This window comes from Nerophis ophidion, linkage group LG20 (assembly GCF_033978795.1).
Source record: "Nerophis ophidion isolate RoL-2023_Sa linkage group LG20, RoL_Noph_v1.0, whole genome shotgun sequence".
Classification (NCBI taxonomy): domain Eukaryota; kingdom Metazoa; phylum Chordata; class Actinopteri; order Syngnathiformes; family Syngnathidae; genus Nerophis; species Nerophis ophidion.
Window position 1 is genome coordinate 18,862,762 of NC_084630.1, and position 27,262 is coordinate 18,890,023.

General features: G+C 42.0%; 1 protein-coding gene across 1 annotated transcript in view; it reads right to left on the reverse strand.

The window, feature by feature from the left end:
• The window catches only part of LOC133539249 (coiled-coil domain-containing protein 40-like), a 64,597-nt gene that overhangs the window by 32,971 nt on the left and 4,364 nt on the right, over positions 1-27,262 (reverse strand). The window contains exons 3-7 of the mRNA XM_061881421.1: positions 25,038-25,165; positions 24,642-24,725; positions 23,234-23,453; positions 13,778-13,935; positions 3,992-4,114 (exon numbers count right to left, since the gene is read on the reverse strand). Coding sequence (XP_061737405.1) covers positions 3,992-4,114; positions 13,778-13,935; positions 23,234-23,453; positions 24,642-24,725; positions 25,038-25,165 — 713 coding nt within the window. The remainder of the gene's footprint in view (positions 1-3,991; positions 4,115-13,777; positions 13,936-23,233; positions 23,454-24,641; positions 24,726-25,037; positions 25,166-27,262) is intronic.

Consider the following 27,262-nt stretch of genomic DNA (forward strand, 5'->3'; position numbering starts at 1 on the left):
AGCCCTTCTTCTGCAACCACTCTGATGTTGATTTGGAGGTATGCTTGGGATCCTTGTCCTGTTGGAAAGTCCAACGTCTCCCAAGCCTCAGCTTTGTCACTGACTTCATGACATTTGCAGCTAATATATCCTGCTAGGAAATAGAATTCATAATGCCTTGAACGCGCTGGAGATTCCCGGTACCTGAGGCAGAGAAACAGCCCCAGAGCATGATTGACCCCCCACCATGCTTAATAGTAGGCAAGGTGTTCTTCTCTTTGTAAGCTTCATTTTTTCTCCTCCAGACATAACGTTCATTCATAGGCCCAAAGAGTTCCAGTTTTGTCTCATCACTCCATAGAACAGTTTCCCAAAACCTTTGGGGTTTGTCCAGATGATTTTTGACATACTGGAGTCTATTTTTCTTGTGCCTGGTAGTCAGAAGTGGGGTGCGCCTAGGAGTTCTGGCATGGAGGCCTTCATCTCGTAGTGCCTTATTGACTGGGACGAAACCTGCGTTCCCCCCTCTGCAATGTCCTGTTGTAGTTCTTCAGCTGTTACCCGGGGGTTTTTCACCACTGTACGCTTCAAAGCATCCTCTTTCTACCACGCCCAGGTAGTGTTTCCACTGTGCCTTTAGCTTTAAACTTGCGAATTATGCTCCCAACTGTGTCTCTTGGAACGTGTAATGTCTTTGCTATTTTCTTATATCCATATCCTTTCTTATGAAGAGAAATTACCTCCTCTCTTGACTTCTTTGACCACTCCCTGGACTTCACCATGTTGCAAATACACCATTGACCATCAACAAGAAGCTGAGCGTCACAGTCTTTTTCAATCAGTTTAATTGTTGCTCATTATGGTTCTAATCACATCTACATGTGTTTTCAACACCTGATTGAAAAGACCTTATTCAAATTCTGTTCTTAAGAGTTATGATCTTCAAGGGGTTGAATAATTTTGTCAATGAGATATTAAGAAAAATTTCCTTTTTTGGTATTTTGTAAAATACAGTGTTACAATTTAAGTGGCATTTGTCTATTTGACACATCTTTATTTCATATGATTATAAACAAAATACGGAATAAATGTCCAACTTGCTAAAACACCAAAATTGTGTGGGGGTTGAATAATTTTGATCACAACTGTGTATATATATATATATATATATATATATATATATATATATATATATATATATATATATATACACACTTGTGTTTTTGCTACCATTTTTCATGGGTTGAACTCAAATCAAACATGTTCACTCTATACTCCAAAGACCAATTCCTCTCAAGTATGGTTCACAGTTCATCTCAATCTGTGTTAGTGAGCATTTCTTCTTTGCGAAGATAATCCATCCCACCTCACATGTGTGGCATATCAAGATTCTGACTAAACAGCATGATTATTGCACAAGTGTGGGAAAGGCCACTCTGAAATGTGTGGTTTTGCTTTATTGGGGCTCCGCGGGGGGGTCAGGAAAGCAGTCGGTATCTGGTGTGACCACCATTTGCCTCACGCAGCGCAACACATCTTCGCATAGAGCTCATCAGGTTGTTTATTGTGGCCTGTGGAATGTTGGTCCACTCTTCAATGGCTGTGCATACTTGCTGGATGTTGGCAGGAAGTGTAACCCGCTGTCATATACGCCGATCCACAGCATCGCCAAACATGCTCAATGGGTGACATGTCCGGTGAGTATGCTGGCCATGCAAGAACTGTTGCAACATGGGGCCGTGCATACGGTGACGGTCTCCAGTGAATGGCACTACAATGGGCCTCAAAGAGCTCATCACGGTATCTCTGTGCCTTCAAAATGCTATTAATAAAATGCACTTGCGTTGGTTGCCCATACCATTACCCCACCCCCACCATGGGCCATTTGGTTCACAACGCAAACTGCTCGCCAACACGACGCAACACACGCTATCTGAAATCAGACATGAACAGTGAAAACCTGGATTCATCCGTTAAAAGATGATCATGCCAGATGCCATCAAATGTGAGCATTTGCCCACTCAAATCGGTTACAATGATGAATTGCAGTCATGTCAAGACCCTGATGAGGACGACAAGCATGCAGATAAGCCTCCCTGGGACGGTTTTTCAGTTTGTACAGAAATTATTTGGTTATGCAAACCAATTGTTGCAGCAGCTGTCTGGGTGGCTGGTCACAGGCGATCATGTAGGTGCACCTGCTGGATGTGGAGTTCATGGGCTGGTCTGCGGTTGTGAGGCCGATTGGATGTACTGCCAAACTCCCTGAAACACCTTTGGAGACGGCTTATGGTAGAGAAATGAACATTCAATTCACGGGCAACAGCTATGGTGGACATTCATCTCCATCACAACTTGCAACTTGTGTAGCATTGTGCTGTGTTATGAAACTGCACATTTCAGAGTGACCATTTATTGTGGGTCATGCTGTTTAATCAACATCTTCATATGCCATACCTGTGATCTGGGATGGATTATCTTGCCTGAGAAGATATGATGACTTACACAGATTTAGACAGATTTTTGAGCAATATTTGAGAAGAATACGTCTCTTGTGTATATACTAAGGGTTGTATTTATCTCTTAATTCAACTCATGAAAAATGGGAGCAAAAACAAGTGATGCATTTTTAATTTTGTTCAGTATATATATATATATATATATATATATATATATATATATATATATATATATATATATATATATATATATATATGTATATATATATATATATATATATATATATATATATATATATATATATATATATGTATATATATATATATATATATATATATATGTATATATATATATATATATATGTATATATATATATATGTATATATATATATATATATGTATATATATATATATATATGTATATATATATATATGTATATATATATATATATATGTATATATATATATATATATATGTATATATATGTATATATATATATATATGTATATATACATATATATAAATATATATATGTATATATATATATTTATAAATATGTATATATATATATATATATATATATATATATGTATATATATGTATATATATATATGTATATATATGTATATATATATATATATGTATATATATATATATATACTTATATATATATATACATATACACACACACATACTGTGTATATATATATATATATATATTTACATATGTGTGTATATATGTGTTTATATATATACACACACATGTAAATATATATATATATACACACACACATATACATACACACGTGTATGTATATATATATATATATATATATATATATATATATATATATATATATATACATATATATGTATACACACATATATATACATATATAGACACACACATATATGCGTATCTATATATATATAAATATATATAAATATACACACATATATATATATATACACACACACACATATCTCATATATATATATAACATGAATATAAATAATATATTCATACATTTCAACAAACTGTGATATAAATGTATTTTCTGTATGACCACAATGGTTTTTAACATTTCCAGAGTGCAGGAGCACTGATCTTAGGTTGCCGCTATAAACATTTCTGTCTGCTAATTGTTATGCCTTGGGCCAATTCCTATGTGGAATTATTTGCTTTTAATATTTCTGTTTTTCGATTGAAACCTATCTTTTCTTGGACATTGGCACTTTTAAGTTGATGTTAAATTACTTTCCCTGTACTGTTTGATTAAGTCAAATGACTGCCTTTTGTGCTTCCAAACTGATCCTACCAGCTTCAGTCTGTCATAATCCCTAAAAACAAGTCAATTGGGCTAGTCCTGTACATCTTTTTCTATCATCAACTCAACCAAATTAATTGTTATATTAGGATTTTGTCATGTAGTTAAGATTAATCGTAAATTTTCTGCCTGCCGGTGAAACTATGCTTAAGATAAACAATGTGTGTGATTTGTCCAGTTTTACAGTTTTATTTGTAGGTACAGTATGTTGTGCAGTAGATACCTCAGATAAAGCCTCTTGAGTAGCTTGTGTTGTCTCTGCCTGGGCGTTGGTCTGAGCTTCATACACATCCATCAATTGTGTCAGTCTCTCCAATTCTTTGGTAAGACGCTCCACATACATATCCTGTTGGCAGAGCAGGGTTTTTACCAAATGTACCCAACATTTATTGGGTAGGTACAGTGGAAACCCGAAATCACCACTTTCGTGGGCACATGACTTGGAAATCAAGAGGCCCCCCAGCAGGAAGAAGACATGGAAACAACGTTGAGAACTTGAAACTCAAACACAATGTTGAAACAATATGCTTTTGCTTCACTGTCAGGTTCTGTCATTGATTTGACCATCAACCATCATCTCGACCAATTTTCTGCAACACAAAGCCAACGTTAAAACAACGTTCCTCAAAGCTGTGAATGCTAAACAGTGAATACCCCACAGCCAGACCAAGGTGAGGTGGATAATCTGCCACACGGTTCAAGTCACGGACGACGGCATAGGGCGGCATCGTATTATACCAGTTTTAAAATCACTGCATTGGCTTTCTGTGTGTTTCAGGATAGATGTTATGGTCCTTCTTATGGTTTATAAATGATTGTGTTGTATTCTGCCTTCTGTTACGTCTGTGAGGCATAGTGCTGCCAAGTTTGTCCCTTCGTGGATGCGTCGAACGAGAACACAGCAAGAGGTAAGATATTATGATTTATTAATGTAACAAAAGGAGTTATGAACAAAAATACTGGAGCTAATAGAAAAACAAACAAAGGACGCTAGCATGAAAGCTAGGAATACAAATAGAAAAACTAAACTGGCACGAAGGCACACAAAAAGGAAAAACAAAACATTTAGCATGAGAGCTAAGAATGAAACAAATGCGTAGCGTGTAAGCTCGCAAGAATAATAAAGCGTAGCGTGTGAGCTCGCTAGAATAATAAAGAGTTGCGTGTAAGCAAATTAGCATAGCAGACGTACCGTTGCATGAGAGCAAATTTGGATCCCAGACTGAACAACAAAAGAGGCAGGCTTATATAAAGCAGGTGATTAGTAAGGACAAGTGTGCAGGACCGTGAGTAGCAGGTGAAACTCATAAGCTACCATGGTGACGGACTAAACCGAAAATAAAGCTGTCAAATAACAGAGTGATACAAAAATGGAGCAGTAAACAATAATGTGTAGAGATCAGAAAAGCGGATCTCCACACCTTCTTATCTTTCAGGTTTTCTCCTACCCTGTAACATGCTTGCCAATCTAGAGACCTCGGAATTCGGGAGATGGGTTTGGGGGTTTGTGTAAGGGGGGGTTGTATATTGTAGTGTCCCGGAAGAGTTAGTGCTGCAATGGTTTCTGGGTATTTGTTCTGCTGTGTTTATGTTGTGTTATGGTGCGGATGTTCTCTCGAAATGTATTTGTCATTGTTGTTTGGTGTGGGTTCACAGTGTGGCGCATATTTGTAATATTGTTAAAAGTTGTTTATACGGCCATCCTCAGTGGGACCTGTATGGCTGTTGATCAAGTATGCTTTGGATTTACTTATGTGTGTGTAAAAGTCGTATGTTTCATGAGACTGGGCAGGCACGCTGTTTGTAAGGAGGAAAGGTGGACGGGGCGACAGTAGAGGACGTTAAAGGCAGTCAAATGACCGATATTGTTTTCCCGGTGGAAATCGGGAGAAATTCGGGAGAATGGTTGCTCTGGGACATTTTCGGTAGGGGCACTGAAATTCGGGAGTCTCCCGGGAAATTCGGAAGTGTTGGCAAGTATGCCCTATAAATACTTGCGGACTCTGATATCCTTTAACACTCATCTCCTATTTACTTTAAAAGTCAGGACACAAAGTCATGGGATGGCAACTTACCACTATTATGGCCACAACAGTTTGCCACTTAAGACCGCTTAAGACCTACCTTTTTCATGCTTTACTTTGTATTCTTATCATTTATGCTAGGTTTTGTTTAGTTCTATTTATTTATTACATATCTATATACGTTAAAAAAAAGTCACAATATGTTTTACTTGCGATTTATCCTTTATACTTAATCATGTTTTACAAAGAAAAGGCTTGAGTCCTGTTACTGGATCCTATGAGACCCCACCTAAAGCTATTGAAGAACGTCCCAGACCGGCATATGGTTAAGTTGATCATGAAAATGCTGATAAACCGCAGCTTCACCCTACAGACCAGTGAAGCTCAGGAGGCCGAGGAGTGGGGTCCGTCCGTGCACCGATGTTGCTCAACATGTACACCTATGATTTTATCGGAGACAACATCTCGTAAATATGGCTACACTGGCCATCATGATGCGTCAATCAACATGGGATGCGATGGAAGATGGCCTGAATCAGGACATGGCATTCCAGCAGCCAACCTGCGCAAGTGGCGCCTACAGCTCAGGATTGGGAAAAACGGGGTCAGCAGCTTACCACCTCAATAACAGCAAAGCAAAAAGGAAACTGGAAGTATTCGTCAACAACAAGCACCTGGAATTCCTACCAGCCCCGCGGTACTTTGGTGTATGCATGTATAGGTCACTCTCCTTCAAACAACAACCAAAACGTCATTAAGGGTCTCATCAGTAGAAGCATTTAAGTCTCACCTTAAAACTCGTTTGTATACTCTAACGTTTAAATAGACTCCCTTTTTAGACCAGTTGATCTGCCGTTTCTTTTCTTTTTCTCCTATGTCCCACTCTCCCCTGTGGAGGGGTTCCAATCCGGTGGCCATGTACTGCTTGCCTGTGTATCGGCTGGGGACATCTCTGCGCTGCTGATCCGCCTCCGCTTGGGATGGTTTCCTGCTGGCTCTGCTGTGAACGGGACTCTCGCTGCTGTGTTGGATCCGCTTTGGACTGGACTCTCGTGGCTGTGTTGGCTCCATTATGGATTGAACTTTCACAGTATCATGTTAGACCCGCTCAACATCCATTGCTTTCGTCCTCTCCAAGGTTCTCATAGTCATCATTGTCACCGACGTCCCACTGGGTGTGAGTTTTCCTTGCCCTTATGTGGGCCTACCGAGGATGTCGTAGTGGTTTGTGTTGTGGTTTGTGCAGCCCCTTTGATACACTAGTGATTTAGGGCTATATAAGTAAACATTGATTGATTGATTGATCAATCCAATATCTCGCCGGGACGAGCTGGGGTGCATCCACAAAGGTTCTCCGAATCTCCACGTAAGCCCTGGTCTCCTTCGCAGCTGGATACTGTGCCCAGCCTTGTGCAAAAGCCAGTGTGCCAGGTAGGTTGACATTGCCATAAATAACGCTCTTCAGATCATAAGTGGCTGCCTAAAGTCCACCCCCCCGCTCCACCTTTACCAGTTTCAGTGGGAATTTCCCCGGCCGGTGTCCGACAAGAAACTGCTACTCTTTACCTAGCAGTGAAAGCCCAGAGACATGACTGGCATATCCTGCATAACACCACCACAACAGTGCTTCTTCTGAAAAATCCTACCATCTATACAACAGGGTGGCACAAAAGCTGCTCAGGTCCATCTCTGAAAACTTGTCTATGGAGGCATGGCTGGCGGCATCCTGGAAACAGGAATGGTAGTCTGCCGGACCCACACGCATCCACTATTACATCCTTGACCCAGGAGGCGGCATTAAAGGAGAGGAACTGCTTTGCTGAACCGCCTGAGAACAAGGTTTGGCTGCTTTAAATGTTTTATCTGATTTATCTATGAGTACATAAGAGCGGGCGAATGGAGCATCATGTGAGTGTGGGCAGCCGGATCAGACCACTGAATACACAGTCACCACTTCTGCTCTGTAAAAACCACCCTCGGAAGCCTGCCTCTTCAATGTGGAACCTGAGACGAGGGCGAGGCTGTACACTACTGATAATGACACACGAAAGAGATGGTTCTTAAGATACATTATTAATTTTACTTTCCAATGTTCCTCGGAATGAGCTCTCTGCGCCAGGGATTATATCGGCCATGGCCTTGGGTGTGTTTTGTGTCAGCATTCTATTGGCCGTGGTCTAAAGACCTCCTGGCGCAGACGGCTTTTGTGATAGTGTTTATTCCACTGGCACATCTGTAATCAGCCATGCATGATTGTATGCATTTGTGTTGTTGTGTCTCTTGATGATAGGGGAAGTCGGTCATCAGGGAAACTTTGTGTTGTATTTAATTTATGCATGAAAGAATAAAACTATACACAAAGTTTGATTCGATAAAATTTGATCGGAACTACGAGATTGGATGCGTCAAGACATAAGATGTTAGTAGAATGAACGTGGCCTAAAGATTCACCAAGGCAGTCAAGATCCAAAGAGTAACTACGGCAATGCAAAACACTTTTTATGACTAATGGAGCCATCTCTGAGTTAATTAACATTCCTTGTCGGTTGGTGGCAGACACGGGCCAGGAGGCAAACCACAGTTCTCCGGCCCTCTCTGCTTAACCAGTTCATGGGAACAAGAGCTTTCAACCTGAAGCCTGGAGGGCTTTGAGAGAAAACCCTGGCTGAATTTACTACCAGCAGCAGACAGATGAAGTAAAAATTGGAAATTGTGTCACTCTGGGCAACGTCCTGGAAGGAAATGCAACCAAGAAGATGGAGACCATTGGGCAACTTGTATATCAGGCATGCCACAATACCTTTGATGTGAAAGAAGTCTAAACTGTCATGCCACATTCAGGTCATAGCATGAGTCAGAACCAGATCCCAGACTTGCGGAAAGAACTAAGAACCCTCCAAAAAAGGAAGGGGAAAGCCGATGAGGATAACCTAGCCTAAAATGAGCTAACATCGGAGTTGCAGAAAACACTTATCCAGCTTCGAAAGACAGAACCAAGCAGGGAAAAAGCAGAGAGAGAAACCTAGACTGAGGAAGTCTTTCTTAATCAATTCCATCCAGGTAACAACCAAGATTCTTGGAAAACCATAAAGTGGAAGGCTGAAGAAGTTGGGGTTAGTATGGCAGAAGCCCACAGTGAAACCTGCAAAGCGATTCGACTGAAGCACTGTTGGAATCAGGTTGTTTGAATCAAATAAAGAATGTGTAACACTATCTGCACACCCTTAAAACAAGAAATACTACCTTCCGCCCAATTGTAACTGAGATTGCGGTAGGAAATGGGTGGATGGATGGATGGATATATAAATATACATGTATATGTAACAGTTAGTCTAAGTGTTACCAAAGGGGTTTTAAGGCATGAAATGTAACTAATAAATGTCTTTACTTGTCACAATTAGAATTACAATTTTGTAAAACTTCCGCAGGGACCGAATTAAATGTTGGCTTGGACAGGCTTTCATGGTTGTCAATCATGGCTGTCTCATGTACATGGAAATGCAAGAAACATCTTCACAAACAAAAAGATTTGAAAATAAGGAGTCAGGATGCTTTATTGTTGTCCATTCTTTAACACAGGGGTAGGGAACCTCTGGCTCTAGAGCCAGATGTGGCTCTTTTGATGACTGCATCTGGCTCTCTGATCAATCTGATCTGACTTTGCTTAACACGATAAGTAATGAATAATTCCACTTGTAATCACAGTGTTAAAAATAATGTTCAAAATATAAAACATTCTCATGCATTTTTAATCCATCGATCCGTTTTCCACCGCAAATGTTCAAGAAGTTGCGTTAATGGTAAGAAGTTATTTATTTATTATTGGTTAGTGTGGGGCTTGCCCTCCTGGGGGTTTTTCAGACCCCCAAGCACCGACATGAGAGCCTGTTTCAGGGTTACACTATTGTTTTATTTTTCAATAAGTCTCTCACTTGCTTTCCAGCAATAGTATTTCCTGCCCCAACCCAGTCTCTCCTGCTGGCTGCTGCTTATAACAGAGCGACAGGTGATTAGATAACAAGGCCCAGGTGGGCCTTCTACGCACCTGTCGCTGCAGGCCCGCAGGCCACGTCCCCTCCACAGTTAGCTTCAGAATAACAATGTTATTACAAAGAATAACAGACCTATTATACTCTAGAAATGTTGGTTTAACTTAAATGCACGTGTTTAGTTGTGTTCAGTGTTAAAAAAAATATTATATGGCTCTTACGGAAATATATTTTAAAATATTTAGCTTTTTGGCTCTCTCAGCCTAAAAGGTTCCCGACCCCTGCTTTAACATGTACAAGAACATGTAGGAACCAAAATTAAATTTTTGGCACAGTCCCACTGAGAGCAGACATACAGGGAGACAAGAACAACGGATCAGCCACTTACGGCGCTCTTTAAAACAGGTGATACTGGGAAAGGGGGGAAGAGTAAAAAATATCAGTCAAAGGCTGGACCCTCGGGAGGGGGTCCAGACTGAGTCCAACGGGAAAAAAATAATTTGCCATATCACACATGAACAACTAGCAACAAAGGGGGGAGGGGAGATTTGTTGCATCAAATAATATCAAGTTAAGAGCTTTTTTTTCTGTCAAAATTTACATACATTAATCAATAAAGATGAAATAAAGTTGATGCACATTCTTTGAATGCAATCACGGGCAACAAAGAATAATAGGGCGGGCCTTGTAAAGAACACAATGTCATGGCTGTCTTGAGTTTCCAATAATTTCTACAACCCTTATTTTTTTATGATAGAGTGATTGGAGCACATACTTGTTGGTCTAAAAAAACATTCATGAAGTTTAGTTCTTTTATGAATGTATTATGGGTCTACTGAAAATGTGAGCAAATCTGCTGGGTCAAAATATTTGCTTACATGTCCCTTGGCAAGTTTCACTGCGATACGGCGCTTTTGGTAGACATCCAGAAGCCTCTGCTTGAATTGTTGACCACTCCGCTTGACAAAATTGCTGCAGTTCAGCTAAATATGTTGGTTTTCCTGACATGGACTTGTTTCTTCAGCATTGTCCACATGTTTAAGTCAGGACTTTGGGAAGACCATTTTAAAACCTTAATTCTAGCTTGATTTAGTCATTCCTTTACTGCTTTTGACATGTGTTTGGGGTCATTGTCCTGTTGGAACACCCAACTGCGCCAAAGACCCAACATCCGGGATGAGGATTTTAGGTTGTCCTGAATAATTTGAAGGGAATTATAGTGAAGTGAATTATATTTATATAGCGCTTTCTCTAGTGACTCAAAGCGCTTTACATAGTGAAACCCAATATCTAAGTTACATTTAAACCAGTGTGGGTGGCACTGGGAGCAGGTGGGTAAAGTGTCTTGCCCAAGGACACAACGGCAGTAACTAGGATGGCGGAAGCGGGAATCGAACCTGCAACCCTCAAGTTGCTGGCACGGCCACTCTACCAACCGAGTTATACCGGCTATGCTCCTTTTTCATTGTCCCATTTACTGTCTGTAAAGCACCTGTTCCATTGGCAGCAAAACAGGCCCAGAGCATAATACTACCACCACCATGCTTGACGGTAGGTATGGTGTTCCTGGAATTAAAGACCTCACCATTTCTCATCCAAACATATCGCTGGGTATTGTGGCCAAACAGCTCAATTCTTTCCTCCAGAAGGTCTTATCTTTGTCCTTGTGATGTCAGATGAAACAAAAATTGAGCTGTTTGGACACAATACCCAGCAATATGTTTGGAAGAGAATAGGTGAGGCCTTTAATCCCAGGAAACTTGTGACCACTAAGTGGTAATATCCGAATAGATTTTTCAACTTGTTTAAGTCGGGGTCCACGTTAATCAAATCAATCTGACAAGCCTGTAATTGTGTTGGTCATGTAGAATGTATTTTTGTTATTTTTGTTTGTGATGTGTAATGTCTATTGTTCAAATGTACAGTGGTGAAACTGAATTTTCCCACTTCAAATCAAATCAAATCAAATGTCCTTTGGCAAGTTTCTCCGCAATAATGCGCTTTTGGTAGCCATCCACGAGCTTCTGGTTGTGAACTTCTTTCTTCAGCATTGTCCACACGTTTTAAGTCAGGACTTTGTGAAGGCTATTCTAAAACCTTAATTCTGGCTGTTTGGCTACAGTACCCAGCAATATGTTTAGTTGAGAAACGGTGAGGCCTTTAATCCCAGGAACACCACGCATACCGTCAAGCATGGTGGTGGTAGTATTATGCTCTGGGCCTGTTTTGCGCCCAATGGGACTTGTGCTTTACAGAAAGTAAATGGGACAATGAAAAAGAAGGATTGCCTCCAAATTCTTCAGGACAACCTAAAATCATCAGCACGGAGGTTGGGTTTTGGGCGCAGTTGGGTGTTCCAACAGGACAATGACCTCCAAACACATGTCAAAAGTGGCAAAAAATGTTTTAGAATGGCCTTCCCAAAGTGTGGACAATGCTGAAGAAACAAGTTAATGTCAGAAAACACAAATTTGGAGGTAATCCTCCTTTTTATTTGTCCCATTTACTCTCTGTAAAGCACCAGTTCCTTTAGAAGCAAAACAGGCCCAGAGCATAATACTACAACCACCATGCTTGACGGTATGCGTGGTGCTCCTGGGATTAAAGGCCTCACCATTTCTCAACCAAACATATTGCTGGGTAAAATAGCCAAACAGCCCAGATGAAGCCAGAATTAAGGTTTTAGAACAGCCTTCCCAAAGTCCTGACTTAAAACGTGTGGACAATGCTGAAGAAACAAGTTCACAACCAGAAGCTCGTGGATGGCTACCAAAAGCTCATTATTGCAGTGAAACTTGCCAAAGGGCATTTGATTGGATTTGATTTGAAATGGGACAATTCAGTTTCACCGCCGTACATTTGAACAATAGACATTACACCTCACAAACAAAAATAACAAAAAGACATCATACATGACCAACACATTTACAGGCTTGTCAGATTGATTTGATTAACGTGGACCCCGACTTAAACAATTCTAAAAATCTATTCAGGTGTTACCAATTGTACGGAATATGAACTGTACTGTGCAATCTACTAATACAAGTTTCAATCAATCAATCAAACCAAATATTAACTTTACACTTTTGACCCAGAAGATTTGCTCACATTTTCAGTAGACCCATAATAAATTCATAAAAGAACCAAATTTCATGAATGTTTTTTTTTTTTTTGTGACCAACAAGTATCTTCTCCAATCACTCTATTACAAAAATATTAGAGTTCTAGAAACTATTGGAAACTCAAGACAGCCATGACATTATGTTCTTTACAAGTGTATGTAAACTTTTGACCACCACTGTATCTCGACCACAAGAAATATTCAAAATATTCAAAGGAGCCAATCTAAATAGAGTAAATATAATTTAAAAAATGATTAAGGAGCGCCTCGGCTGTGAAACTCACTGTGGAGAGGCGGAGCCGACGGTCCAACAGAGAGGCAGGGCACGCTGGCGGCGAGGATGCGTGGATGGCGAGCGAGCGGCGAGGCGGGGCATGCCGGGAGCGACGCCACAAACGAGATCAGGTGCGTGGATCGCTCCCCTGGATACATATAATGAATCCTCTCGCACTGTTAAAAAGTGCGGCAGCAGTGAACGTCGAGGAGGGAGGTTGAGAAACGAGGAAGGAACGAGAAGGAGAGACGAGAGAACAAACAACAGCGCATGCAACGAGGAAGAGAGCGAGAGCAAGAGGCAGACAGAACTGACGTGGACGGCTGAAAAGCTACACGGAGGAGCGAGCAGTGAGAGCGCGGACGGCTGAAAAGCAACCCGCAAAAGACATGTCTTATTTGCATAAAGAAAGAAGTCAACACCTGCCAGTAAATGTCTGTGCTTGGTGGTCCATGGAACCCGCAAGACACCACGAGTCGATCACATTCGCCATCTTGGGCCGGGCTCCAGCGTGGCCTACCTCTCTGTTGGACCGTCGGCTCCGCCTCTCCACACTCACATTTCAATGGATTCAAGACTGGATGGAGTTCGGGAGGCCCACCTGCTTCAGTTTCTGGTCTTCGGCCTGGGACTTCTTGGTTCCGACTTTGCGTGTTGCGCTCTTGGTGGCTTTGACATTGGAACGCAGGTCTGCAGTGGCAGCTTGTGTGAAGATGACGTGCAAGCGCAGTTTGTCCAGTTCGGCCTGGAGCTTGGAAACTGTATAACAAAAACACAGAAATAAAAGATGTACACCAGGGGTCACCAACGCGGGTCCCGCGGGCACCAGGTCGCCCGTAAGGACCAGATGAGTCGCCCGCTGGCCTGTTCTAAAAATAGCTCAAATAGCAGCACTTACCAGTGAGCTGCCTCTATTTTTTTAAATTTTATTTATTTACAAGCAAGCTGGTCTCGCTTTGCTCGACATTTTTAATTCTAAGAGAGACAAAACTCAAACAGAATTTGAAAATCCAAGAAAATATTTTAAAGACTTGGTCTTCACTTGTTTAAATAAATGCATTTATTTTTTTACTTTGCTTCTTATAACTTTCAGAAAGACAATTTTAGAAAAAAAAATAATACAACCTTAAAAAGGATTTTAGGATTTTTAAACACATATACCTTTTTACCTTTTAAATTCCTTTCTCTTCTTTCCTGACACTTTTTTATTAATGTTCAAGTAAATGTATTTGTTTTATTGTAAAGAATAATAAATACATTTTAATTTTTTAGCTTCTGTTTTTTCGACAAAGAATATTTGTGAAATATTTCTTTAAACTTATTATGACTAAAATTTAAAAAAAATATTCTGGCGAAACTAGAAAATACATAGAATCAAATTTAAATCTTATTTGAAAGTCTTTTGAATTTCTTTTAAAAATTTTGTTCTGGAAAATCTCAAAGAAATAATGATTTTTCTTTGTTAGAAATATAGCTTGGTCCAATTTGTTATATATTCTAACAAAAGTGCAGATTGGATTTTAACCTATTCAAAACATGTCATTAAAATTCTAAAATTAATTTTAATCAGGAAAAATTACTAATGATGTTCCAGAAATTCTTTTTTAAATTTTTTCAAAAAGATTCGAATTAGCTAATTTTTTCTCTTAATTTTTTCCGGTTGAATTTTGAATTTTAAAGGGTCGAAATTGAAGATAAACTATGCTTAAAAATGTATTTTTAATTTTTTCTGTGTTTTCTCCTCTTTTAAACCGCTTAATTAAGTGTTTTTTCATTATTTATTCTCTACAAAAAACCTTCCGTAAAAGGAAAAAAAATCTACGACGGAATGACAGACAGAAATACCCATTTATATATATATACATATATATATATATATATATATATATATATATATATATATGGATTTATTTATTAAATGTATATTGAGCAAATTGGCTATTTCTGGCAATTTATTTAATTGTGTATCAAACTGGTAGCTCTTCGCATTAATCAGTTCCCAAGATGTAGCTCTTGGTTTCAAAAAGGTTGGTGACCCCTGATATACACCATATTGCCCAAAATGATTTTGCCACCCATCCAAATGATCAGAATCAGGTGTCCTAATTACTTGGCCCTGACACAGGTGTATAAAATCAAGCACTTAGGCATGGAGACTGTTTCTACAAACATTTGTGAAAGAATGGGTCACTCTCAGGAGCTCAGTGACCGTGCAGCAGTGCACAAAGCAAGGTCCATAAAGACATGGATGACAGAGTCAGGTGTGGATGAACTTGACTGGCCTGCACAGAGTCCTGACCTGAACCCGATAGAACACCTTTGGGATTAATTAGAAGACTGGGAGCCAGGCCTTCTCAACCTATATCGATGGGCTTTTGGAAGAAGAGTGGAAAATTCCAATAAACACAGTCCGCAACCTTGTGGACAGCCTTCCCAGAAGAGTTGGAGCTGTGATAGCTGCAAAATGTGGACCCACATCGAGAGATGTCCGATAATATCGGCCGATAAATGCTTCAAAATGTAATATCGGAAATTATCGGCATCAAAAACTAAAATGTATGATTTTTTTAAAACGTCGCTGTTCGTAGTAGTACACAGATGTAGGGAGAAGTACAGAACGCTAATCAACCTTAAAGGCACTGCGCCTTTGCGTGCCGATCCAACCATAAGTGAATGTAAGTCATACTTGGTCAACAGCCATACAGGTCACACTGAGGGTGGCCGTATAAACAACTTTAACACTGTTACAAATATGTGCCACACTGTGAACCCACACCAAACAAGAATGACAAACACATTTTGGGAGAACATCCGCACCGTAACACAACAGAACAAATACCCAGAACCACTTGCAGCACTAACTCTTACGGGACGCTACAATATACACCCTCCGCCTCCACCTTACCTCAACCCCGCCCACCTCAACCTCCTCATGCTCTCTGAGGGAGAGCATGTCCCAAATTCCAAGCTGCTGTTTTGAGGCATGTCAAAAAAAAAAATAATGCACTTTGTGACTTCATTAATAAATATGGCAGTGCCATGTTGGCATTTTTTTCCATAATTTGAGTTGATTTATTTTGGAAAACCTTGTTACATTGTTCAATGCATCCAGGCATAATAAAGTGTTAAATTCCACAACTGTATATATTGGTATCGGTTGATATTGGAATTGGACAATATCGGCTATCGGCAAAAAACCCATTATAGGAGATCTATACCGACATGATATTGAACCCTATGGGTTAGTGATGGGATGGCACTTCAAATTCATATGTGAGTCGAGGCAGGTGGCCAAATACTTTTGGTAATATAGTGTATTTTATATTACGTAGATAACATTTGACCTTGGTAACTTAATCAATCTTGTGTAGAAATAGCAACATATGGTCATGGTAACTAAACTCTGGGAGGAGAACCCGCGGCAGGCCAAGGACCAGATGGGGGGAATTACATCCCCTCTCTGGCCTGGGAATGCTTCTGGATCCCCCCCAAGGAAGTTGCTAATTTTGCTCTGGAGAGGTAAGTCTGGGGGTCTCTGCCGGAGATGTTGTCCCCGTGACCCCATTCCGGAAAAGCGGTTGAAGATGGATGGATGGATGGATGGTAACTAAGCTCGTCAAAACACTATTCGACAGATGGAATCTCCCATGTGTTTAGTGATAAAAGGTGTGCAACTGTGCAGATTCTGGCTGCACGGCGTCGGTCTGTCACCCTAATCCAGAAACAGTTGCTGCAGTGGTGGATTAGCAGTTTGCTGAGGATGAAGAGACCATCCATCCATCCCTCCATCCATCCATCCATCCATCCATCCATCCATCCATCCATCCATCTTCTTCCGCTTATCCGAGGTCGGGTCGCGGATTCAGCAACCTAAGCAGGGAAGCCCTCTCCCCAGCCACTTTGTCCAGCTCTTCCCGGGGAATCCTGAGGCGTTCCCAGGCCAGCCGGGAGACATAGTCTTCCCAACGTGTCCTGGGTCTCAACTGTGTCCTCTTACCGGTCGGACGTGCCCGAAACGCCTCTCTAGGGAGGCGTTCGGGTGACATCCTGACCAGATGCCCGAACTACCTTATCTGGCTCCTCTCGATGTGGAGGAGCAGCGGCTCTACTTTGAGCTCCTCCCGGATGGCAGAGCTTCTCACCCTATCTCTAAGGGAGAGCCCCGCCACCAGGCGGAGGAAGCCAATTTCGGCCGCTTGTACCCGTGATCTTGTCATTTTGGTCAAAACCCAAAGCTCATGACCATAGTTGAGGATGGGAATGTAGATCGACCGGTAAATTGAGAGCTTTGCCTTCCGGCTCAGTTCTTTCCTAAATCGATACATAGTCCTCATTACTGAAGACGCCGCACCGATCCGCCTGTCGATCTCACGATCCACTCTTCCCTCGCTCGTGAACAAGACTCTGAGGTACTTGAACTCCTCCACTTGGGGCAGGGTCTCCTCCCCAACCCGGAGATGGCACTCTACCCTTTTCCGGGCGAGAACCATGGACTCGGACTTGGAGGTACTGATTCTCATCCCAGTCGCTTTACACTCAGCTGCGAACCAGTCCAGTGAGAGCTGAAGATCTTGGCCAGATGAAGCCATCAGGACTACATCTTCTGCAAAAAGCAGAGACCTATCCTGCAGCAACCAAACCGGATCCCCTCAACGCCTTGACTGCGCCGAGAAATTATGTCTATAAAAGTTATCAACGGAATGGGTGACAAAGGGCAGCCTTGACGGAGTCCAACCCTCACTGGAAACGGGTCCGACTTACTGCCGGCAATGTGGACCAAGCTCTGACACTAATCATACAGGGAGCGGACCACCACAATAAGACAGTCCGGAACCCCATACTCACTGAGCACTTTTTACAGGACTGCCCGAGGGACACGGTCGAATGCCTTCTCCAAGTCCACAAAGCACATGTAGTCTGGTTGGGCAAACTCCCAACCCATGTATGAAGAGACAAGATAAGGAATTTGGCACAATTGTCAGCAAATCAGTGGCTTAATCCTATATGCCCATTTAAGGTGGAGCAACTCCTTAATCTGGCATTCTGTGTATTCCACCATCAATTTACGTACTTTTACTCATTCCGATGCTGGTAAATCCAGGTTTCCAGGAAGGTAAAACATTATATTGCACTTAAAGTTTGAATTCAGTGTCCTAGTCTTGTCCCGATACCAATAATTTGGTACCGGTACCATTTATGTGAGTGTGCATGGACTGTTCTTTTGTGTTTGACAATGAATGGAATGGCTTCTTACACCGAGGCAGTCAGCATGGATACACCTATTTCTATTTCTATTTTTATGTGTCGTTCTTTACTGCTTTTACTTCGTGATTGTGTCATGTATAAACATTACAATATTCAGTGGCCTAGTGGTTAGAGAGTCCGCCCTGTGATCGGTAGGTTGTAAGTTCAAACCCCCGGTCGAGTCATACCAAAGACTATAAAAATGGGAACCATTTCCTCCCTGCTTGGCACTCAGCATCAAGGGTTGGAATGGGGGGTTAAATGACCACTGCCCACTGCTCCCCTCACCTCCCAGGGGGTGATCAAGGGCAATGGGTCAAATGCAGAGAATAAAATTGCCACACCGATTTAGACGAAAGTTTTAGATGTAATATTTAGATCTAGACATAACTAATTAAGTTTGGATTTAATATATAGATTTAAAATAGGTTTCTATTATATAATTTTTGGGGGAGATAACATTTAGGCTTAAAATTTAGATTTTTGGATTTAGATTTAACTTTAGATATACTATTTAGAGTCAACATTTCATTTAAACTTAAATGTGAGGAACATTAGCTAAATGTGAGAAAATGAGTTAAATCTGAGAAAAATTTGTTAAATCTGAGACATATAACAGCTAGAAAAGTGTGACTGAACTTTTACATTCGGCACTCCCACTGCCTGATGAATACGGTCTGATACAAATTTGCTACAAGTTTTAGTAACAGTGAAAAGCAGATCCAGCAAGTAGTACTATTGCTTGTGCCATCCCCCCATCCATCTACTTCCGCTTATCCGAAGTCAGGTCGCGGGGGCAGCCGCCTAAGCAGGGAAGCCCAGACTTCCCTCTCCCCGGCCATTTCGTCGAGGTTCTCCTGGGCGATCCCGTGGCGTTCCCAGGCCAGCCGGGAGACATAGTCTTCCCAATGTGACCTGGGTCTTCCCACCTAACCACTTCATTTGGCTCTTCTCGATGTGGAGGAGCAGCGGTTTTACTTTGAGCTCCTTACAAATGACAGAGCTTCTCACCGTATTTCTAAGAGAGAGCCCCGCCACCCGGCGGAGGAAACTCATTTTGGCCGCTTGTACCCGTGATCTTGTCCTTTCGGTCATGACCCAAAGCTCATAACCATAGGTGAGGATGGGAAAGTAGATCAACCGGTAAGCTCCTTCTTTACAACGGATTGATACTGCGCCCGCATTACTGAAGACGCCGCACCGATCCGCCCTCGCTCGTGAACAAGACTCCTAGGTACTTGAACTCCTCCACTTGGGGCAAGATCTCCTCTCCAACCCGGAGATGACACTCCACCCTTTTCTGGGCGAGAACCTTGGACTCGGACTTGGAGGTGCTGATTCCCATCCTAGTCGCTCCACACTCTGCTGCGAACCGATCCAGTGAAAGCTGAAGATCCTGGCCGGATGAAGCCATGTGGACCACATCATTTGGAAAAAGCAGAGACCTAATCCTGCAGCCACCAAACCAAATCCCTTTAACGCCCGGACTGAGCCTCAAAAGTCTGTCCATAAAAGTTATGAACAGAATGGGTGACAAAGGGCAGCTTTGGCGGAGTGCAACCCTCACTTGAAACAGGTCCAACTTACTGCCGGCAATAAGGACCAACCTCTGACACTGATCATAAAGGGAGCAGACCGCCATAATCAGACAGTCCGATACTCCATACTCTGAGCACTCTTCACAGGATTTCCCGGGGGACACGATCAAATGCCTTCTCCTAGTCCACAAAGCACATGTAGACTAGTTGGGCAAACTCCCATGCACCTTCAAGGACCCTGTCAAGAGTATAGAGCTGGTCCACAGTTCCACGGCCAGGACGAAAACCACACTGTTACTCCTTAATCCGAGGTTTGACTATCCGGCATAGCCTCCTCTCCAGTACACCTGAATAGACCTTACCGGGAAGGGCTGAGAAGTGTGATCCCACGATAATTGGAGCACACCCTCCGGTTCTTATTCAGAAAGAGAGGAACCACCACCCCTTTCTGCCAATCCAGAGGTACCGCACCCGATGTTGAAAAGTCTTTCAAACCAAGACAGCCCCAGGGCCCTTGCCACCGAGGAGCTTTTTAACTACCTCGGCAGCCTCAGACGGTGGTAGTGCAGGATAAAAAAGCAATAAATAAATGATAAATGGGTTGTACTTGTATAGCGCTTTTCTACCTTCAAGGTACTCAAAGCGCTTTGACACTACTTCCACATTTACCCATTCACACACACATTCACACACTGATGGAGGGAGCTGCCATGCAAGGCGCCAAGCAGCACCCATCAGGAGCAAGGGTGAAGTGTCTTGCTCAGGACACAACGGACGTGACGAGGTTGGTACTAGGTGTAAAAGGTGCAGATATATATATAAATAGTGAGTGGCATGATTTATCATTAACTTTTACCAACTCAGAGGCGATGTAGCGGTTCATTAACTCAGTATGTTAAAAAACTCTTAAGATAGTTACCTAAAGCAAACAGTAGTTCTGTGTTAGCGCTAATAATAACTAGTCTGATAATGGCTTTTTTGCCCATATCCGATATTCCGATATTGTCCAACTCTTAATTACCGATTCCGATATCAACCAATACCGATATATACAGTCATCGAATTAACACATTTATATGCCTAATTTTGTTGTGGTGCCCCGCTGGATGCATTAAACAATGTAACAAGGTTTTCCAAAATAAATCAACTCAAGTTATGGAAAAAAAATGCCAACATGGCTGTGGGGAGGTGTGGCCTGCAGGCCTGCAGAGAAGCGGGTCGTGTCAGGACCGGCCTCGAGATTAGCAGCAGGTGCGTGGATGACACAGCTGTGAGTGTTTGTCTGATCACCTGTCGCTCTGTTATCACCTGTCAACAGGGGAGTTGTTGGTGGATGGCAGAGCATGCCCGCAAGAGACAGAGAAACCATTCGTGTGTTCAGATGGGGGAAAAAACGAGCACGAGTGTGAGCGAAAGCGAGCGAAGAAATTGGACATGGCTTGTTTGAAACCCTGAACTCTGCTGTCATGTCCATGGTTGGTGGTCAGAAGAACCCAGTGAAACCAGACTTTCACAATGGCACTCCCATATTTATTATTGAAGTCACAAAGTGCATTATTTTTTTAAACATGGCTCAAAACAGCAGCTTGGAATTTGGAACGTGCTCTCCCTGAGAGAGCATGAGGAGGTTGAGGTGGGCGGGGTTGAGGTAAGGTGGAGGGGGTGTATATTGTAGCGTCCCGTAAGAGATAGTGCTACAAGGGATTCTGGGAATTTGTTCTGTTGTGTTTATGTTGTGTTACGGTGTGGATGTTTTCCCAAAATGTGTTTGTCATTCTTGTTTGGTGTGGGTTCAGTGTGGCGCATATACGTTACAGTGTTAAAGTTTTTTATACGGCCACCCTCAGTGTGACCTGTATGGCTGTTGACCAAGTATGGATTACATTCACGTTTTATTGGGCCGGCACACAAAGGCAGTGCGGCCCTACGATGAGGTGGCGGCTTGTCCAGGGTGTACAACGCCTTCCGCCCGATTGTAGCTGAGATAGGCACCAGCGCCCCCCGCGACCCCAAAGGGGAATAAGCAGTACAAAATGGATGGATGGATGGACAAAGGCAGTGCCTTTAAGGTTTATTGGCGCTCTGTACTACTTCTGTACCCTTTGTCCGTGTACCACTCCGTACAGAGGCATACATTTTACTTTTTGAAACACATACTGATAATTTCCGATATTACATTTTAAAACATTTGTCGGCTGATACTATCGGCAGTCCAACATTATTGGACATCTCTAATAATAACAATATCACTGATACTTGGTTTAGCAGGTAGATAGATAGTTTTCTTTTCTTGTAAATGGATTGTGAATGGTGGGCAACATTTTAAAAATAAGAGCAGTACCTCTTTCAGTGGAAAATGGGAGAATAGGGCTCTCTAAGTACCCAGCTGAAGATAATGGCATACTTGCCAACCTTTCCGATTTTCCCGGGAGACTCCCTAATTTCAGTGCCTCTCCCGAAAATCTCCCGGGACAATCATTCTCCCGAATTTCTGCCGATTTCCAGCCGGACCTGAGTGAGGAGTGTCGTCACGTCCGCTTTTCTTCCATATAAACAGTTTTTTTCACGTTTTAACATCTACGGCTTTTGGAGAGTGCACAACTGCACACACTACAAGAAGGAGACTATTCTATATGTCTCCGTTATCCATAGGTGTATCTAAAACCCATAAAGTAGGCAGGCACAGAGCTGTTTCTCAGCGTGTTTCTATTCCAGCCGGCACATTAATACACGACAACAACATCCGGAATCCCATCATGCATTGCTTCAAAACTACGGCAAGTAGTAATGTCCAAAAAAAAAGAAAGTGACAGAGATTTAAACGAGGATGGACAATTCAACCCTAAACTCACTCCTTTCCTGCAAATTAAATGTAACAAATGCTGCCCATACCTATGCTCCTTCAAAGGCTGTGCTACTGGCTGCAAAGTATAGCACTTTCAAATATAACGATGAGCAGAGGAGGGTTATGTGTTTGAATTTCAGTGAATTCTAGCTATAAATATACTCCTCCCCCCTTAATCCCGTTCCCCCGCTCTCCCCGCCTCCATTGTCCCCTGAAACTTCCGAATTCGGAGGTCTCAAGGTTGGCAAGTATGGATAATGGCTCTATTCCGATGCATATAGCCTTGGATATGAAGTAGCATCTGTGGATGTTTTTCAAACAAAAATATGCTGGTCTTGAGTTTATGTTTATGAGTAATAGTTTGATATGGAAAATCAAATACTTACAGTATTCTATTCAAAAACAGTCCAGAACAACAAGAGCGTCTTACCATCGGCCTTGGTCTTGTTATACTGATTGGTGGTACTGGAATGACAAGCCTTGGTCGCCATCAGTTGATCCTGGACTTCTCTATGTTTGCTCTCAGCCAAGACCTTGGACTGTTGTTGGCACTCCAGCCTTGTCTGGAGTCCTTTCAGTCTTTCTTGTTCCCTGAACAACTTGACGAATATTTCTTCTGTTTTGCTTGACTCTGCCTTGTCATCCGCCGTCTACACGTCAAACAAAGAGCAACATTATTAGACTTTTAGTTCGGAAAAAAGACATATATACACTCTTGGCATTCTCTCGATGAGCTTCAAGAGATAGTCACCTGAAATGGTTTTCCCTTCAAAGGTGTGTTTGAAGCTCATGGAGAATGCCAAGAGTGTGCAAAGCAGTAATCAGAGCAAAAGGATGGCTATTTTGAAAAAAAATAGACTATAAAATATGTTTCCAGTTATTTTACCATATCCACATTTCTCCCGTCCAAAGGCAAAAGCCGGTAACTCAGTTTTGGTCAAAACTGAGCTGATAATAATTTTGGAGTTACTAGGTGACATGCTTTACATTAGTGTATGCGATATTGTACTTTGTTCCGTAAGTAAGCTGTTACGCGCATGGCAGGACCTAGCAACTACCACATAACCGCGTAGATACAATAGAAAAACTTTGTATCTCAAGGGTATCTCTAGAAGTGAGTTACTAGGTTCTGCTTTTGGATGTGAGATTTGTTCATTCATAGTTTTGATGCCTTCGATTACAATCTACAATGTAAATAGTCATGAAAATATGAATGAGGAGAAGGTGTGTCCAAACTTTTGGCCTTTACTGTACATACATTTAAAATTATTCAAGCAGTTAAACGTATTAATTATATTTTCTTTCCATTTTTAAAAACACAAATAGCGTACATCTTGGACTTAGACAAACGTTATTGAGCCATAAGGGAAATTGTTCCACACAGTAGTTCAGTTACAAAAGAGGGAAAGGGTAAGGATGGAAAGGGTAAAGCAGGTATAAAGTAGACGAAAAATATACCATAGTAGCAATAGAAATATAACATATATGACAAAGGGCAGCCTTGGCGGAGTCCAACCCTCACTGGAAACGGGTCCAACTTACTGTCGGCAATGCGGACCAGACACTGATCGTACATTCAGACTTTACTTCAATCAATAACAGAGCAGCATCTCTTCATCCGGAAACAACACCGGAAATGTGTCCTGAGAGAAACCGTCCAACTGGACGGAACTCTCTAATAACAAAAGTTCCTTGGGTGAATAATGTCAACTCACTACTCCGGTATGTTTTATCAGTTGATTTCGGAATCGGCAATTAAGAGTTGGACAATATCGGGGTATCGGCAACAAAGCCGTTATCGGACATCTCTAGTTAGAATGGACTAACACGTTTCTCACCTTTTCCTGCAGTTGCATGGTCAGCCGTTCCAATTCCGTAACAAGTTGATGCTTTAGTGCAGCTTGCTTCTTTGCTATCAAAGGCTAAGGGCAAATACAGAAAAAACCTGGTTACTTGACTTCCAGAAGCATCAACATCGCTTATGCTGCATTCATGTCAACCCTCGTTGTCATTGCAGTGTAAAAACTATAAGAACAATGAAGTAGTTCGCACATGTTTAAACTGGTAACTTGAACTCTTGTTAGGTTTAGATTCTTTTTACAATGCAGGTTTAATACATTCAATTATAACTGCCTCTATCTGTAAGTACTAGAACTTGTCTTAACACGTAGATTTCTGGAAACTATTTTTTACCATAGATAGTTGTAACAAACACTTAAAGACAAACTACACACATGTTCGGCATCAAGAACAAGAAATTCTTCTTCTTCTTCCGCATCCATAGCTGACTCCTCCTTATCGTTTTCTTCAACTAAGGTTGGAAGCGGGGCTGATGACAGTACTCGGGAAATATCTTCCGGCTCTGAAACAGAAAACAGAATATAGTCAGCTCGGACAAAGTCTTCATTAAAAAGTTAACCCCTCTAATGGTTCTTCGGCCTGAATTGCCCTAAACCACTGCAAGTTTTTTTCAGAAAGTTGCAGCAAAAGTTGCAAATGTTTTGAAGCTAATTCTTCTAAATAACATTGCTCTTGATTGTATGATTTTTTATAATTTATCAATGTTATATGTGGAAGTCGTTTCCTAGCCGTTTTAACAAGGTTTTAACGTGACCTTTCAGCCACGTCCGTATCCTCTCTCCCCTCTTGCTCCAAACAGCTTACTGTTAAAGACAACAGATGATTAGATTAACATGTACCACCTGTGAAATCTAATCACCTGCCAGCTGTGTCTCACCGTCAACACTGCCACGCCCCCGCCTGATGGTGTTCTGTCCTCAGCACCATGGACAGAGGCGGTGACCTTTGCTCCTGCCGGCAGCACTGACAACATCTTCCACATTGTACATAAAGTATTTTTAAAAAATCTAACAAATGTGTTTTATTTTGGTACACAAATACTGTATTAGTACGTCACACAATTTTATAGATTGCACCAATGTTTAGCGCGTGCTATTAAGATGTTAGTATCTTCATTAGGTTTTAATGGTCAGAAGAGGTGCCACAAATGAGAGAAACGGATGTAGGTGTGTCAAAAACACACGCTTAGATTTTGATGAACAACGCCCAGACAACTTCACCAGGAAGAGGCAGCAAGGTGGACGAAAAGCATGGGTCTAGCGCAGGGGCCCCCAGTATGTCGATCGCGAGCTAGCAGTCGATGGCGGAGGGTGTGTCAGTCGATGGCCAGCCAGGCATTAAAAAAAAAATAGACCTACAAATCAGCGCCACTTGATTGACATTCACGGCACCCAATGGGTCTTGTGAGATGAAGCTCACAACAATGTGAACATTTCGCAAGGGTTAAAACGGGAGATCCAAACATGGTGAAAATGATGATGAGTGGTTAAAATGTGCAGGGAAGTTGGGGGGATTGGAGAAAGTTACAAGGCCACAAATGATGTGTGGCAATTGGCAGGTTCTTAATCGTGTTTTTCAAAATGCCCGCTTTCTGTGGAGGGTCTACCTGATCCTTTTGAACAGTTTGACTCCGGGGGTCGTACAGACTGATACCCCCCAGGATTGTGGGGGGGGCTTTCAAGGACGCCCCCAGATAATGCCAGTCGAGGCGCGTACGGTGGCAGCTTCTCAGAGATGGAGGATCCAGCACCTGTCTTTTGAAACCTGGGGTCCACAACGGAGGGCTCCTTTTGACCAATTAACTTGGATTCTAGACTTCCTGTCATTATTAAGAAAAAACGACCGACAGGAAGGCGAGAAACACTTTTTTATTTCAACAGACTCTCGCGCCGTACCTGCCGTCAAAACTCTTAAGACCGACTGCACAGTCCCAATCTTCACAATAAAAGCCCTGCTTCACCCTGCCTGCACTAACAAAATACGAGTATCAGAAAGCAAGCAAGCTACGGAGTTTGCCGTCAATGTATTGCTTGTAAATACTTGTCTCTTTTTCTGTCTTGCCTCTGGTGAGGGCGGTCGCATTTTTTACTTCTCCCTTCTTGCTCTTTTTGTTTTGTCTTGTCTATACTTTTTTGAAGCCTCTTTCTCTAAGCTGTCCCTCAAATCTAAACATCAGACATGGAAATGATCAGCTGGACTTTCGACTCAATTGACAAAATATTTTCGACGAGGAAAAGAGGTTCTGGGGAGCCTGGCTGTCCTGATGGAACCATTGTTGCGGGGTATGTGAAAGATTCCTGGGATAAATGGAGAATCATGCGCCTCTCAGTCCTTTCCATCGAGGACGTGGAAGACATCTACTTATTTGGAGCCGTGATTGCGGGGGACCTGCTGATAGGGCTGGGAATTGTTCTGGCGTATCGTCAAATTTGTAAGACGATGGCAGCCACTCAAGGGCCCCAAAGGATGTTCGTCGCAATGGAAAGTTTGGGCCGGGCTGTGGGATCACAGATTGAGGCGATTTCTGAACTGAATCGCAAGATAGATCACATCATGGAGAAGCTTATTGAAAGGGGAAAATTGGATATGAGAGCCAACA